The sequence below is a fragment of the Oncorhynchus keta genome, chromosome 7 (genome assembly GCF_023373465.1).
Source record: "Oncorhynchus keta strain PuntledgeMale-10-30-2019 chromosome 7, Oket_V2, whole genome shotgun sequence".
In the NCBI taxonomy this organism is placed as follows: domain Eukaryota; kingdom Metazoa; phylum Chordata; class Actinopteri; order Salmoniformes; family Salmonidae; genus Oncorhynchus; species Oncorhynchus keta.
In genome coordinates, this window is record NC_068427.1 from 14,663,721 (window position 1) to 14,681,368 (window position 17,648).

Sequence of the window (17,648 nt, forward strand, 5' to 3'; positions counted from 1 at the left end):
CACAGCGTTGAGATTGTTGCAATGACAACAAGCTCAGTCTGATGATGCTTTGACACACCGCCCCAGACCATGACGGACCCTCCACCTCCAAATCAATCACACTCCAGAGTACAGGCCTCAGTGTAACGCTCATTCCTTCGACGATAAATGCGAATCCGACCATCACCCCTGGTGAGACAAAACCGCGACTCGTCAGAGAAGAGCACTTTTTGCCTGTCTGGTCTAGTGACGGTGGGTTGTTGTCATCCTGTACCTGTCCCGCAGGTGTGATGTCCGGATGTACTGATCCTTTGCAGGTGTTGTTACACGTGGTCTGCCACTGCGAGGACGATCAGCTGTCCGTCCTGTCTCCCTGTAGCGCTGTCGTAGGCTTCTCACAGTACGGACATTGCAATTTATTGCCCTGGCCACATCTGCTGTCCTCATGCCTCCTTGCAGCATGCATAAGGCACGTTCACGCAGATGAGCAGGGACCCTGGGCATCTTTCTTTTGGTGTTTTTCAGAGTCTGTAGAAAGGCCTATTTAGTGTCCTACGTTTTCACAACTGTGACCTTAATTGCCTACATCTGTAAGTTGTTATTGTCTTAACGACCGTTCCACAGGTACATGTTCATTAATTGTTTATGGTTCATTGAACAAGCATGGGAAACAGTGTTTAAACCCTTTACAATGAAGATCATTGAAGTTAGTTGGATTTTTACATATACTGTAAACCCTATTCCCTTTAGGCCCTGGTCAAAAGTAGTGCACTACAAAGGGCCATTTGGAACGCAATCTATATACCTCCCTGTCTTGTGTGACCAGTTACACTGCAGATGCTGTACAAGCTGAAGACGTCCAAGGTGTTTGAGAAGCCCAAGGCGGGAGAGGGTCGGGCGGGCGAGCTGGTAGAGGAGGACCCCTACGCCGTTCAGATGGTCAGCTGGTGCCCACATAGCCGTCTCTTCTGTGTGGTGGGCATTTCTGCCCACGTCATCCTCTACCGGTTCAGCAAACACGACGCCAACACGCAGATAGTGGTGAGTGGATGAGAGACGTTTCCAAACCCGCTTCCCAAGTCATTTCACATTCCACAGTTGTTTTACCACCAGAACACCTGATTTTAACGTATAAAGGGCTTGAGGGTTAGTTGACTTGTTTAGTGAGGTATGCCAGTGAGTACGCTAGCTATATCAGTCCCAGCAAATCTTTGCATCTATGTGTGTGTGCATGTGTTTGACAGTCACTAGAGGTGCGCCTGCAGTTTGATTCAGAGGACGTCATCTCCCCGTCAGAGGCAGAGAACAACCCGTGTTTCTCGGACCCCAGTTCCCCCCAGCCGCCCGGTAGCCCTGGCAGTGGCACACAGGACAGCCTCCCCTGCCTCAAGTGAGTCACTCCTGTCAGCCACCTCAACTGGCTCCACTGGAAAAACCCGATTTACGCAGAGTTCCTAAGAAAATGCAGACGATACATTGAACAACAGCGTCCGGACGAGTGAATCGATATGCATCACACGTCCAATCTCTCCCTTTCTCCTTCTAACTCTCAAGCTCCCCTCGCTCTTAACAATCTCCTTCAACTCTCTTTCTATCTCTACCTCTCCCGTTCTCCCCTCCTCCCTCCCCCTTTCCCTCCATCCTCTCCCTCCCCGTCCTGCTCTGTATGTCAGGGTGAAGAGTCGTCCAGTGCGGATGCCCCCGGGGTACCAGGCTGAGATGGTGGTGCAGCTGCAGTGGGTGGATGGAGAGCCCCCCCAGCAGATCACCAGCCTGGACATCAACTCTGCCTACGGCCTGTGAGTGACCCTGTACTCTCTATGTGTCTCAGTGCCCTGACTACCTTTCACTTCCACGCTCACACCATCCATCTCTCACTCTCGTTCTCCAGCTCTCGCTTCATCTCCCCCTCCACTCCATGTCTGTTCCCTGCTCTTTCATGTTCCCGCCTTCCCTTTCCCTCTATCGCTCTCTGTCTTTCTTTCTCTCTGTCTATCTGTATCACACAATCCATCTTTTTTTTTACACCCCACCCCCCCTCCACACTCTCTCTCTATCTCCCCGTATTTCCCTCTCTCTTACCTCCTCTCTCCCTCTTTGTCTCTCTCTCTCTCTCTCTGTCTGAGCTGCGCCTCTTGATTGTTGTCAGGCTTCTTTTGTCTTCAAAGTGATTCACATCATATCCTTCTCATTTTCCACCTCTCAAGCAAAACACTGTTTTATTCATCAGCCCAGCTACTAATTTCTAATAAATGGAATAAAGTATTCGCCTAAATACACAGCATGAAATGAATGTTATTTTTCTGCTTCACCCGGATACATTTTCCATAACACTCAGTTCCCATCTATGATTCAAGTGTAGCAGAGGGAAACGCTAATCAGTAAAACATGATTAAAAGGTAGAAAATGCAGCTTGTATGGTTTGCTGGGAAGATAACCTGCTTTGACAGAGGAGAGAATCTAAGTTTGCTCTTTCTCTACAGTTAATCAATAGACAGCCTCAAGGCCATTTACAAACTTCTGTTCTGAATGGCAGAGTTGGTCGAAAAATCCGATAAATTCACAGCTCTTTAAAAAAAAGAGTCTACATTACTAGGGGAATACACGGAAAAGGTCACTAACCTTACCCCTGAGAAGCTATTAACATTTTCAAGTGTGTTTGAGTCATCTCTTCCGTGTGTCTTCCCCAGGCGCTTTTAGGCCTACACTGAACACACACACCCTGGGGATATGTTACAGTGGTATTTAGAAGCAATATATTGAGCCGGATTCCAAGGGATGTTGGTTCTAGTGTGGACATTGTAACGTTGGTCGCATGCTGAAGTTGTTTTCTGGAACTGGAATGACAGGTAGTCTAGCCATTAGAACATTGGGCTTTCGGTTGCTGGTTTGAGTCCCTGCGCCAACAAGGTGAAAAGTCTGGCGAAGTGCCCTTGAGCAAGGCACTTAACCCTAATTGCTCCAGGGTCCCCTTTGATAATGGCAGAGCCTGGCCGTGAACCCACTCTCTGAGTTGGGATATGCAAAAAGAAGATATCCAATCCACATGTGTTTTAATACACACTTGTACATGTGTGAAATGGGACAAATATAAGCACCCGCCAAAGTATTATTATAAGTCTTCCTACAGTATTTCAGGCATGCTGTTGATTGGCAATGTAGTATTGGTATGCTGGTCATCATGCTTCTCAGTACACAGGGATGTTGTTGCCACAATACAGGAAATTGTGGGGGAAACGTACCACTTTCCATTTTCAGTGATTCCATGTGTAAGAATCCCTGATGTAATCTCTGATTCTGTGATCTCTGAATAATGTATGTATGGGAAAAGATGCCTCGTATTTTTTTTTGTGTGTTTCCTGAACAGACGAGCTTCTGGTAAATTGTATTATACTATAGATAGGAATTTTTCTTCAGGGTACGGGTTTCGAACCTCAGGTTTTTCTATCCGTTTTCTCCCTTCAGTTTCACACTAACTAGGTAGTGGCTGGTTCTCACTCTCTTCTCCTCTGTGTGTGTGTGTGTGTGTGTGTGTGTGTGTGTGTGTGTGTGTGTGTGTGTGTGTGTGTGTGTGTGTGTGTGTGTGTGTGTGTGTGTGTGTGTGTGTGTGTGTGTGTGTGTGTGTGTGTGTGTGTGTCAGCCTAGCGTTTGGGAACTGTAATGGTCTAACGGTGGTGGACTTCCTTCAGAAGACGATCCTGATGTGTATGGGCACACTGGACCTGTACGGAGCCGCAGACCCATACCAACGACTCACACGCTCCCCACGCAAGAACAGACAGTCCACCTCAGGTAGGGGAACACCCACACACACACACACACACACACACACACACACACACACACACACACACACACACACACACACACACACACACACACACACACACACACACACACACACACACACACACACACACACACACACACACACATACATATATACAAACTCATATGCACATTAACATAAACACATGTATTGGTATGTTTGCGCACACAGACATACAGTGCATTCAGGAAATATGCAGACCCCTTGACTTTTTTTTCAACATCTTGTTACCTTACTGCCTTGTTCTAAAATTGATTTTCTTGGCAATCGACACAGAATACCCCATAATGACGAAGCAAAACGGGTTTTTGGACATGTTTGCAAATGTATAAAAAAACTAAAACAGGAATAGCTTATTTACTTAACTATTCAGACCCTTTGCTGTGAGACTTGAAATTGAGCTCAGTTGCACCCTGTTTCCATTGATCATCCTTGAGATGTTTCTCCAACTTGATTGGAGTCCACCAGTGGTAAATTCAATTGATTGGACATGATTTGGAAAGGCAAACACCTGTCTATAGAAGGTTGACAGTTGACAGTGCATGTCAGAGCAAATACCAAGCCATGAGGTAGAAGGAATTGTCCGTAGAGCTCCGAGACAGGATTGTGTCGAGGCACAGATCTGGGAAAAGCTACCAAAATATTTTTGCAGCTTTGAAGGTCCTCAAGAACACAGTGACCTCCATCATTCTTAAATGAAAACGTTTGCAATCACCAAGACTCTTCCTAGAATCTGTCTGCCCGGGCAACCTGAGCAATTGGAGAAAAGGGCCTTGGTCAGGGAAGTGACCAAGAACCCAATGGTCACTCTGACAGAGCTCCAGAGTTCCTCTGTGGAGATGGGAGAACCTTCCAAAAGGACAACCATCTCTGCAGCACTCCACCAATCAGGCCTTTATGGTAGAGTGGCCAGACGGAAGCCACTCCTCAGTAAAAGGCACATGACAGCCCGCTTGGAGTTTGCCAAAAGGCACCTAAAGGACTCTCAGACCATGAGAAACAAGATTCTCTGGTCTGATGAAACCAAGATTGAACTCTTTGGCCTGAATGCCAAGCGTCACACCTGGAGGAAACCTGGCACCATCCCTACGGTGAAGCATGGTGGTGGCAGCATCATGCTGTGGGGATGTTTTTCAGCGGCAGGGAATGGGAGACTAGTCAAGCTTGAGGGAAAGATGAACGGAGCAAAGTACAGAGAGATCCATGATGAAAACCTGCTCCAGAGCGCTCAGGATCTCAGACTGGGGCAAAGGTTCACCTTCCAACAGGACAACAACCCTAAGCACACAGTCAAGACAATGCAGGAGTGGTTTTGGGAAAGTCTCTGAATGTCCTTGAGTGTCCCAGCCAGAGCCCAGACTTGAACCCGATCGAACATCTCTGGAGGGACCTGAAAATAGCTGTGCAGCAATGCTCCCCATCCAACCTGACAGAGCTTGAGAGGATCTGCAGAGAAGAATGGGAGAAACTCCCAAAATACAGGTGTGTCAAGCTTGTAGCATCATACCCAAGAAGTCTCAAGGCTGTAATCACTGCCAAAAGTTATTCAACAAAGTACTGAGTAATGGGTCTGAATACTTATGTAACGTAACAAAATGTGTAAAAATTGGTCTGAATACTTTCCGAATGCACTGTATCAACAATTCTCTCTCTCTCTCTGTCTCTGTCTGTCTCTCTCTTTCACACACACCCTTTCTTTTGCATTCGTTACGACCGTAGTCTCCAATTCTGTCTCTCTATCTTACCTGTCCATTCCTTCTCGTTCCTGTCTCTTTTCCTAACCTCTCTGTATCCCTACAGTACAGACATACATACAGTACATGTGCAAAAAATAAAAAAAAACACACACAACTGTTCACAAACAGCCACATGAGGTGCATGTGACAGGCTGCATTCCGCGGGAGCATCATGTGCATGTTGTGGTTCTTTCTGTTAGTCCGGCTTCAGCACTACTCTAAGATAAGTCACAGAAGCTTTCCTGAGACTGACACCCTTCTGAGTACTACTAATCTGGACCGGTGCCGGTACACCCTGTGACTACATCACTCCTCCCAGCCCCCTCCACCCTCCCACTACACACACATGCGTATGCACATGCCTGCAGACCCACAGACAGACACAGATGCAGTGCCCTTGCCGTCAGTCCATTTTCTGAGGAAAACCCACAAGAACTTAAAAGTAGAGAAAAGGTTGAGAATAACTTTGGAGGCATAACCTTTGTATTGTTTTCCTGAAGGACAGTTTAATGTACGTTTTAAACCCTCCTCGCGCTCTTGAAAGGCTTTTTTATCTTGTGAAAACTCCCACAAGTATACCTGAAGAAGCCTTCCATGTATTCAGGACATTGTTTGGCAGCGGTGGAGGTAGGAGGAGGATGACTCTGGGCTTTGAGTCCTTCTCTCCTTTGGTGTTGCGCAAGAGCTTTTATAGAGCGACGGGACTATTCTCTGCTTCAGGGTAGCCTTAGTCAGATCAATCAGTCTCTTTTAGAAGAGCGAAAAGAGAGGGGTAGAAAGGGCTGCTCTCGCCCCTGAAGTTGCTACTTTTCTCATTTTCAGTAATGGCCAGCTTGACTCACGTTCACGTTGCTTATCTGCATAGTCAAATAAAGGTTAAGAGAATAAAAACACGCAAACACTGAGTATGATGTCCTTTAGCTGTTGTCTCTACCACATGTCTATGTGAATAGGACTATATGTGTTTTCATCTCACATAAGTAGACGTTTTAGTGTTGGTTTTATTGCAGTATTGCACTTTTCTTACACTCAATTCCAGAAATACAATTGTACATCAACTTTGCCCAATCAGTAAGTTGCTAAAGTAATGCTAATTGGACATTGGGAAGGTGGACTGGGTTTGTCCTTATTTTCCCCCACACTACTAGGTTTCTGTCTATTCCTGTATAATGCTTTTTCATTTTGGGATAAGTAGGATCAGTTACTGTTTGGGGTTGGAACCTGGGTTGCTCTGTTCTCCTTTACACTAACTGGGTTGCTGCTTGCCTTCACTTTATTTTTCACTCTGGGCCTTTGTGTTCTTCTCTCTCTCCCTCCTCCTCATCCCTCTCTTTTGGTGACTGTGGCTGCTGGTGTGGGCATGTGGGCCTGCCTGCAGACTTTTGCATGCGTGGCCTGTCTCACTTTTATTCAGATTCAAAGAAAAGGATCCGTACGTCCTATCAGAGTAAGTCAGGCCATCCTCAAGGCAAGGAGACTGGGGAGGGAGACAAGGGGACAAGGGAAGAAGGGACCAAGGGAACAGAGACGCAAGAGGATTATGGCAAGGGGACGTACTGGAGAGATGATTGGAATGACATTGATTGTTTCTGAAACAGCTCTGAAACAAATCCCAGTGACAGCCATTATTGAATCAAATGCCAGTGCGTTATCAAAACCTATGAATTATTGAATCATATTCCAGTTATGTCAATATAGTATGTCCTTTTGCCAAGGGTCCCCTTTTATGAAGTGACTAAATGTCAAAAAGCCATGACACTGTATACATTGTAAATGCAGCACAGAGATTTGCGTGAGTAAACTTTCAATCATGACATAGACATCCAGACATCATATAACTACTATGTGGATTAGCCGAGTAAAAGTTTTTCTCTTATTAATAAATTATTTGAGACATTGAATCAAAATTGACTTTGTTTTATTTCACAACTTCAAGAACCAAGCATTCATTTGATGAATTACTTCAAATGAAACATGTCAGGCTTTTGTTTCCCTATGGTTGATCAGAGTCAAAAATGTATTAAAACACTGCAGCTGAGTTTTGTCCCAGCACAGTTACTCAGTTAGAACAGTGCACGTTTTCCGAATTTCAAGACATTCAACTGAAAGTTTTGGTAAAAGACTCCAGTTTAGATTTCATATGAGATTTTTGTTTTTTGCGACGAGGTCTTTGTCTCTTTATCATCTGTGTGTATCTGTTTGAATGAGGCTTGTGCTGCATACAGTATGTTTAAATACATTTGTCATTACTTTAACGTTCAGATGTCAATCACAGGGCAATGTAGGCCCAACCCCTCTAAGCCTGGTTCCTCTCTAAGATTCTTCCTAGGTTCCTACTTGCTCTTTGGGGTTGTAGGCTGGGTATCTGTAAAGCTCTTTGGGGTTATAGGCTGGGTTTCTGTAAAGCTCTTTGGGGTTATAGGCTGGGTATCTGTAAAGCTCTTTGGGGTTATAGGCTGGGTTTCTGTAAAGCTCTTTGGGGTTATAGGCTGGGTATCTGTAAAGCTCTTTGGGGTTATAGGCTGGGTATCTGTAAAGCTCTTTGGGGTTATAGGCTGGGTTTCTGTAAAGTACTTTGTGACAAGTGCTGATGTAAAAATGGCATTATAAAATCAATGTGATTCATTGAAGAGCAAACGATGACAATGATTGAGTTGGGTCATATCTGATGCGCTGACACTACAGGCCTCGGGCTGAATACTCAGCCAAACTCTGCAGTGCAGGCCTCATATCATGTGGTGTTCATTGCCATACATGCTGGTAGTGAACTAAGCTGATCCTGAGCTTCAACACAGACAGAAATTATTCACGTTGAACTTTTAGCTATAGCTATATTGAGATATGTGACCTCTGCAGACCACTGTATAAGTAAAGCTATATTGAGCTGTGTGACCTCTGCAGACCACTGTATAAGTAAAGCTATATTGAGCTGTGTGGTCTCTGCAGACCACTGTATAAGTAAAGCTATATTGAGATGTGTGGTCTCTGCAGACCACTGTATAAGTAAAGCTATATTGAGATGTGTGGTCTCTGCAGACCACTGTATAAGTAAAGCTATATTGAGCTGTGTGGCCTCTGCAGACCACTGTATAAGTAAAGCTATATTGAGATGTGTGGCCTCTGCAGACCACTGTATAAGTAAAGCTATATTGAGATGTGTGGTCTCTGCAGACCACTGTATAAGTAAAGCTATATTGAGCTGTGTGGCCTCTGCAGACCACTGTATAAGTAAAGCTATATTGAGCTGTGTGACCTCTGCAGACCACTGTATAAGTAAAGCTATATTGAGCTGTGTGGTCTCTGCAGACCACTGTATAAGTAAAGCTATATTGAGATGTGTGGCCTCTGCAGACCACTGTATAAGTAAAGATATATTGAGCTGTGTGGTCTCTGCAGACCACTGTATAAGTAAAGCTATATTGAGCTGTGTGGCCTCTGCAGACCACTGTATAAGTAAAGATATATTGAGATATGTGACCTCTGCAGACCACTGTATAAGTAAAGCTATATTGAGCTGTGTGGCCTCTGCAGACCACTGTATAAGTAAAGCTATATTGAGCTGTGTGACCTCTGCAGACCACTGTATAAGTAAAGCTATATTGAGCTGTGTGACCTCTGCAGACCACTGTATAAGTAAAGCTATATTGAGATATGTGGCCTCTGCAGACCACTGTATAAGTAAAGCTATATTGAGCTGTGTGGCCTCTGCAGACCACTGTATAAGTAAAGCTATATTGAGCTGTGTGACCTCTGCAGACCACTGTATAAGTAAAGCTATATTGAGATATGTGGCCTCTGCAGACCACTGTATAAGTAAAGCTATATTGAGATGTGTGGCCTCTGCAGACCACTGTATAAGTAAAGCTATATTGAGCTGTGTGGTCTCTGCAGACCACTGTATAAGTAAAGCTATATTGAGCTGTGTGGCCTCTGCAGACCACTGTATAAGTAAAGCTATATTGAGCTGTGTGACCTCTGCAGACCACTGTATAAGTAAAGCTATATTGAGCTGTGTGGTCTCTGCAGACCACTGTATAAGTAAAGCTATATTGAGCTGTGTGGCCTCTGCAGACCACTGTATAAGTAAAGCTATATTGAGATATGTGGCCTCTGCAGACCACTGTATAAGTAAAGCTATATTGAGCTGTGTGACCTCTGCAGACCACTGTATAAGTAAAGCTATATTGAGCTGTGTGACCTCTGCAGACCACTGTATAAGTAAAGCTATATTGAGATATGTGGCCTCTGCAGACCACTGTATAAGTAAAGCTATATTGAGCTGTGTGACCTCTGCAGACCACTGTATAAGTAAAGCTATATTGAGATATGTGGCCTCTGCAGACCACTGTATAAGTAAAGCTATATTGAGATGTGTGGCCTCTGCAGACCACTGTATAAGTAAAGCTATATTGAGCTGTGTGACCTCTGCAGACCACTGTATAAGTAAAGCTATATTGAGCTGTGTGGCCTCTGCAGACCACTGTATAAGTACAGCTATATTGAGATGTGTGGCCTCTGCAGACCACTGTATAAGTAAAGCTATATTGAGCTGTGTGGCCTCTGCAGACCACTGTATAAGTAAAGCTATATTGAGATGTGTGACCTCTGTAGACCACTGTATAAGTAAATAAACGGAAGATGGGACTACTTCAGAGGTGTCCAATTTCTATATATCTGAAATTGACGCACGCTATAGAATGCCTTTCTAGCCAATCAGAATCCTGTATTAAACAATGCTGTGGTATAAATGATCATCATGTATGGGGGGAAAACTTCCTGAATCCTGTGTGTTGCGTCAGGATCAGAGTGGTCCGCCTCAGCAACGGACAACGTTATGCTACTGATGACTGTATGTTGTGTCACCATGGCAACAGATGCTGTTACGGCACTGTCAACTGTCTGTTATATCACCATGCTTTCTTTATATGACCATGACTGAAGAGTCTCTCTCTATCCCACGTTCTCCTCCTCCTCCTCATCCTGTTGGAATCTGATTGGCTGCGACAGGCCTTACAGAACTCTCCGATAACCAGGTATCCATGGACATGGAGAGAAGCAAGTCACCCACCTCAGGTAACGCCACACACACACACACACACTCTCTCTCTCCACCCAACTCACTTCACAGGATTGTTACATCTGATCAAAGCTGAAGGTCGCACTGGGATGCCGGTCGGTTTCAGCAAGAACCTAGCCTCAGGGTATGGACTCTGTACCTGTCACTGGGGTATGGACACTTTACCTTTGGGGCATCACTTTAACTTGAAGTGAATGGTAACTGTATTAACATATATCAACCTGGAAGGATACTTCTTAAAGTGTTCCCAGCTAGCACATAACAAACCATATGTTTCTTAGAGCTCGGTGAGAGTGTGGTTATTTAGCATTCTATGGTAAACCTTACCACAACGTCCTTGGAAAGGATAGTTCCATTGCTTTGGAACATTGTCAGGACATTTAACCCTTTGACGCGTACGATCACATATTTGTGATCGTTGTTCAGTGGTCCCTGCAGCATCGCAACGCAAATATGTGATTGGGACAGTAGCAACAGAACGTATGATGCAGCAAACACCTCTAAACAGCCTTGTTGTCTGAAAAGCATCTAAACAATGTTTCGTACTGATGGGAAATAAAAGGTAAATGTGACCTTCATCATCCAAGCATCAGACGGACCACATCCTCAACCAGACCCGTTCCATAAACCAGTCTAAATAACAGGTGGCGCTGACAAAAAAACAAAAAAAAGTTAGCAACCTAACAGCTAAGCTAAAAGCCGCTAAATTCTTTATGATGGCAGCCATGTTTGTTTATGTTTGACAAGCAAAAACTCCCTAATCCTAGAATGCCACTCACTATAAGAAGCAAATACATGTCTAAGTCAAAGATGGCTGTGCAAACTTTGTTTGGCAACTTTTCAGCTTATTACAAATCTTCAATGTACTTGTTACAGTGTATACAGGAACCGGAGCACATTACTTGACAAGTCGTTTACAGTTTTTGACAAATCACAAAGCAAATAAAACGTTATATTCTCACAGAGCATCACCCCAAATACAAGCCTGCTGCCTAGCCTAACTGTAACGCGAAAGCTAAACAGGGTTGCCAGATATGGATGAAATCATTTTATAGGGGCTTTGTGGGGGTTTCATTTAATGTGTGGAGGGTTTTCAAGTCTATGGGGGGTAGAAATGGGGGAAGATATTATCGGGGGATATGATGCAGGAAATATTACTACCATGTAGGATTTATTAATAAATGGGGGCGAACACAGGAGAAGTTTCTAAGCTACATTTTTTTTATTTTTATAAACCTGGAAAGGGGAATTAGAGCTGGCAAGCCTGAGGTACCTTAGTTACAATCTGATGCCGGGTTCAAAACAACTGGGAACTAGGAATTTGAAAATCTCAGACTTCCGACTTTAGTGTGTTCAAGACAACTGGGAACTCAGAAAAAAACAAGCTCTGACTGTGGAAAAATGGATTTGAATGGTCATCTAACTCGAAATTCGAACTCGGGAATTCTGTCAATTTTCTCGAGTTCCAATTTTCCGACCTGAGAATTCCCAGTTACAACATAAAGTTCCCAGTTGCCCCAAAAACCAGTCGAGTGCACCTCCCCTTCACCTCATTTTGTTATAAAATCTTTGGTCTGACAGATACTTACGTGACAACCAGAATGCATTGTATGATGCCAACAAACATGGCACCACAAGTATCTGGGAAATAGCTTTGCATTAGCTAATTATGATCAGTGCAACCTTCACTAAATTACTTTACATATGTGTCCATTATAATCTATGCAAGAATCGGAATGCATGATTTGTCACCAGTACTTGAAAACATAAATAAAACAGTAAATACATTATGCTCTATACATAAAGAATGCTACAGTAGAAATGACAACACCATATGCAGAAAATAAGCCCGTACTTTGATAGGAACGCACACACATGTCCAAAGTTATTATTTGTAAGGGAAACAACAATAAAGGCAATGAGGGGCAGCCAGAAAATGTCCCGTAAGAAAAAGGTTTGTGCCTGTTCTGACTAGAGAAATGTCTAGATACTTGATCTGGGGAATCACTGGGGAAGTGCCTGGGCTCTCCTCAAAGGGAGAAGTTTGTCTGGCTCAGTAAAGCCTCAAACATAAATTGTCCACAACGGTGAAATGGGCTGCTTCTATGTGAATTAATGAGGATTTCGGGACACACCTCAGTTCAAACTGTTTGAAAATAAAACTTGTTAGAAAATAATTAGAAAAATTACAAGTTGAAACATAGCCAGTAAATAATTAGCAAACAGCGTGCCTTGGTTTGCGTGCTAAGCAGGTTCACTGTCCTGTTGAGTAACAATCCCATTTTGGAACAGTCACGCGAATAAATAACAAACTGTTCGAGATATTTGGAACTCACAAGGAAAAGGTTAATGAGTGCTTGTTTCCTTTGAAATGTCTTTGATTTGAATAGGTTCAAATGAACAGCATTGTATGAGTTAAAAAAACATGGCATGCTAGCTCCCTCCTGGTGGCAGAGTGGACTAACACCATCTTTTTTTTATTTTTAAAAGAGACACCAACCTCGTATCTGAAGTGTTTCTAGATAGTTGACTAGCCTTCCAGTAAAACAAAATGACTCGCCTGTCAACTTATCATTGCGTAGCCCGGTGCGCCCTCCTGTAGACGCTTAAAAATAATTATTCACCAACATCTTCTTCAGTGTTGAAACCAAATAATGCCTCATTGTTTGTTTTACAGATTAATCTCATGTTTTTAGTAGATTCCAGTTTAATACTAACATGTAAAGGAGTATGAATAATTTAGGTAAGAAGTTGTATGTTAAATTATGTGTGATCTTTCGCTCGGTCGAATTTTACAATGAACAGCGATTCTTTTATACAATAAAATAAACGTCATTTCACTGTCAACTGTGTTTATTATCAGAAAACGTAACATGTGTAAATGTTTGTATGAACATAACAAGATTCCACAAACATGTGACTAACAGAAATTGAATAATGTGTCTCTGAACAAGGGGGGAGGGGGGGGGGGGTCAAAATTGAGATCCAGGCTCTTTGCTGGCCATGACAGAACACTGACATTCCTGTCTTGTAGGAAATCACGCACAGAATGACTAGTATGGCTGGTGGCATTGTCATGCTGGAGGGTCATGTTAGGTTGAGTCTGCAGGAAGGGTACCACATGAGAGAAGAGGATGTCTTCCCTGTAACACACACTGCAATGACAACAAGCTCAGTCCAATGATGCTGTGACACACCGCCCCAGACCATGACAGACCCTCCACCTCCAAATCAATCACGCTCCAGAGTACAGGCCTCGGTGTAACGCTCATTCGTTCAACGATAAACACGAATCCGACCATCACCCCTGGTGAGACAAAACCGCGACTTGTCAGAGAAGAGCACTTTTTGCCATTCCTGTCTGGTCCAGAGTCGGTGGGTTTGTGCCCAAACCCACCCATAGGCGACATTGTCCCTCAGCCTATTGTGGACAGTCTGAGCACTGATGGAGGGATTGTGCATTCCTGGTGTAACTCGGGTAGTTGTTGTTGCCATCCTGTACCTGTCCCGCAGGTGTGATGTTTTGATGTATCGATCCTGTGCAGGTGTTGTTACACGTGGTCTGCCACTGCGAGGACGATCAGCTGTCCGTCCTGTCTCCCTGTAGCTCTGTCTTAGGCATCTCACAGTATGGACAATGCAATTTATTGCCCTGGCCACATCTGCAGTCCTCATGCCTCCTTGCAGCATGCCTAAGGCACGTTCACGCAGATGAGCAGGGACCCTGGGCATCTTTCGTTTGGTGTTTTACAGAGTCAGTAGAAAGGCCTCTTTAGTGTCCTAAGTTTTCAGAACTGTGATCTTAATTGCCTACTGTCGGTAACCTGTTAGTGCATGTTCATTAATTGTTTATGGTTCATTGAACAAGCATGGGAAACAGTGTTTAAACCCTTTACAATGAAGAGCTGTGAAGTTATTTTGATTCTTACGAATTATCTTTGAAAGACAGGGTCCTGAAAAAGGGAAGTTTCTTTTTTTGCTGAGTTTATACAGTGGGGAGAACAAGTATGTGATACACTGCCGATTTTGCAGGTTTTCCTACTTACAAAGCATGTAGAGGTGTGTCATTTCTATCATAGGTATACTTCAACTGTGAGAGACAGAATCTAAAACAAAAATCCAGAAAATCACATTGTATGATTTTTAAGTAATTAATTAGCATTTTATTGCATGACATAAGTATTTGATACATCAGAAAAGCAGAACTTAATATTTGGTACATAAACCTTTGTTTGCAATTACAGAGATCATACGTTTCCTGTAGTTCTTGACCAGGTTTGCACACACTGCAGCAGGGATTTTGGCCTACTCCTCCATACAGACCATCTCCAGATCCTTCAGGGTTTGGGACTGTCGCTGGGCAATACGGACTTTCAGCTCCCTCCAAAGATTTTCTATTGGGTTCAGGTCTGGGGACTGGCTAGGCCACTCCAGGACCTTGGGATGCTTCTTACGGAGCCACTCCTTAGTTGCCCTGGCTGTGTGTTTCGGGTTGTTGTCATGCTGGAAGACCCAGCCACAACCCATCTTCAATGCTCTTACTGAGGGTAGGAGGTTGTTGGCCAAGATCTCGCGATACATGGCCCCATCCATCCTCCCCTCAATACGGTGCAGTCGTCCTTTCCCCTTTGCAGAAAAGCATCCCCAAAGAATGATGTTTCCACCTCCATGCTTCACGGTTGGGATGGTGTTGTACTCATCCTTCTTCTTCCTCCAAACCTGGCGAGGGGAGTTTAGACCAAAAAGCTCTATTTTTGTCTCATCAGACCACATGATCCTCCTCTGGATCATCCAGATGGTCATTGGCAAACTTCAGACGGGCCTGGACATGCGCTGGCTTGAGCAGGGGGCCCTTGAGTGCGCTGCAGGATTTTAATCCATGACGGCGTAGTGTGTTACTAATGGTTTTCTTTGAGACTGTGGTCCCAGCTCTCTTCAGGTCATTGACCAGGTCCTGCCGTGTAGTTCTGGGCTGATCCCTCACCTTCCTCATGATCATTGATGCCCCACGAGGTGAGATCTTGCATGGAGCCCCAGACCGAGGGTGATTGACCGTCATCTTGAACTTCTTCCATTTTCTAATAATTGCGCCAACTGTTGTTGCCTTCTCACCAAGCTGCTTGCCTATTGTCCTGTAGCCCATCCCACCCTTGTGCCGGTCTACAATTTTATCCCTGATGTCCTTACACAGCTCTCTGGTCTTGGCCATTGTGGAGAGGTTGGAGTCTGTTTGATTGAGTGTGTGGACAGGTGTCTTTTATACAGCTAACGAGTTCAAACAGGTGCAGTTAATACAGGTAATGAGTGGAGAACAGGAAACACACAATTATTTTCCAGTCCACTTAAATGTTGAGCTCGAAGTGATGAAATTCTCCAAGCGCTAGAGAGTGTCTGAAGTTAAGGGGAGTCCGATGTTGAGGGGAAATTAGGTAGTTCTGTTTTTGAGCTGTTCTTGTTGTTTTGTGTGGACCCCATGAAGTGGTGTTTTGTGTGGACCCCAGGAAGAGTAGCTGCTGCTTTCGCAACAGCTAATGGGGATCCTAATACAATGCCAAATACCCAAAGTTGTGTCAAGTTGACTGGATGTCCTTTGGGTGGTGGACCATTCTTGTTACACAAAGGAAACTTTTGAGCGTGAAAAACCCATCAGCACTGCAGTTCTTGACACAAACCGATGCGCCTGGCGTCTACTACCATGCCCCGTTCAAAAGCACTTATATTTTTTGTCTGTCCCATTCACCCTCTGAACTCACAATCCACGTCTTAATTGTCTCAAGGCTTAAAAATCCTTCTTTAACTTGTCTCCTCTCCTTCATCTACACTGATTAAAGTGTATTTAACAAATGACATCAATAAGGGATCATGGCTATCACCTGTTCAGTCTATCATGGAAAGAGCTTTTGTAAACTCAGTGTGTGTATATATATATATATATACCTCTCTCTCTCTTTCTAATTATTTATATATATATATATATATAAATAATTAGAAAGAGAGAGAGAGATAATTAGAGAGAGCAGTGGCCTGCAGGTTTACTAGATGGATGGGTTAGAGCGAGTAGGTCGGCCGGTAAGGGAGTTTGCTCCAGGCCACATGCACCAGACTGTTCTGGTGCATCAGAGAACTGGCTTCTGTGTGTGTGTGTGTGTGTGTGTGTGTGTGTGTGTGTGTGTGTGTGTGTGTGTGTGTGTGTGCGTGCGTGCGCGTGCGTGTGTGTGTGTGTGTGTGTTTGACAGCGTTACATTTTTTCCCACTGCCCTTCTCCTCCTCTTTATCACTCCCCTCCTCTCCCCTCCCTTTCTCCTCTCTCTGCTCAGACCAAACCAGCTGTGCCTGAGAATGAGCATTGAGAAGGAGCTGGGGCTAAATGTTTAATATTTGTCTTTTTCACACTGAAAAAGGAGGATAGCTAACATTGAGCGGTTGCCTGCAGCTGCTGGGGAGGGAGGGAGGGATAGATACTGCTGTTGGACTAATGTGTGTGTGATGGGAATACAATGCCAGCCGTGCTGTTAGACCTGCTGTGTTCTCTAGGCTTTGGTTTCCATACAGCCTTGCTTTATACTTGATGTAAGGCCATCTTTATTTCACTGGGAGTATGTGTACGTACATGTGTCTGAGTGTGTTTGCGCACGTTTTTTTATATATATTTTTTTACATAGCCTAAGATTGCAGATTCTCAGCAACTTAAGTTTAGACTAGAATGTTCTTCTTCTGTGTAAATATTTGCTTCGTATTTGAATCATCACTTTGCCAGACAGAGCCATCATCACCTATAAATAATGTTCTCACCAGGCCCCAGACATTAAATCTATAATGGAATGTGTGGAAGGGGGCTGATTAATGGTGTCAACAATGACCTGTAATGTCTGTTACGGTGATGTCACTGTGTTTGATGTGTTCCTCTTAGGAGCGCCACACGTTGCTCTGTCTATGCGGGTCACTTAGTGCTGACGCGCCGACAGGGGACGGAGAAAGAAGTGTCAATTGGCATGTACTCAAGCAGACAGCTATTTAACCAGCATCT

General features: G+C 44.1%; 1 protein-coding gene across 12 annotated transcripts in view; it reads left to right on the plus strand.

Annotated features, from left to right (window-relative positions):
* Positions 1 to 17,648, plus strand: part of stxbp5l (syntaxin binding protein 5L) — a 258,352-nt gene that overhangs the window by 213,600 nt on the left and 27,104 nt on the right. For 7 of the 12 annotated variants that reach the window (XM_052522027.1, XM_052522030.1, XM_052522028.1 and 4 more), the window contains 6 exons: positions 806 to 1,020; positions 1,224 to 1,369; positions 1,653 to 1,778; positions 3,620 to 3,771; positions 6,923 to 6,991; positions 10,552 to 10,617. In XM_052522027.1, the coding sequence (XP_052377987.1) occupies positions 806 to 1,020; positions 1,224 to 1,369; positions 1,653 to 1,778; positions 3,620 to 3,771; positions 6,923 to 6,991; positions 10,552 to 10,617 (774 nt within the window). The remainder of the gene's footprint in view (positions 1 to 805; positions 1,021 to 1,223; positions 1,370 to 1,652; positions 1,779 to 3,619; positions 3,772 to 6,922; positions 6,992 to 10,551; positions 10,618 to 17,648) is intronic. The other 5 variants (XM_052522029.1, XM_052522034.1, XM_052522035.1 and 2 more) reach the window with 1 other exon arrangement.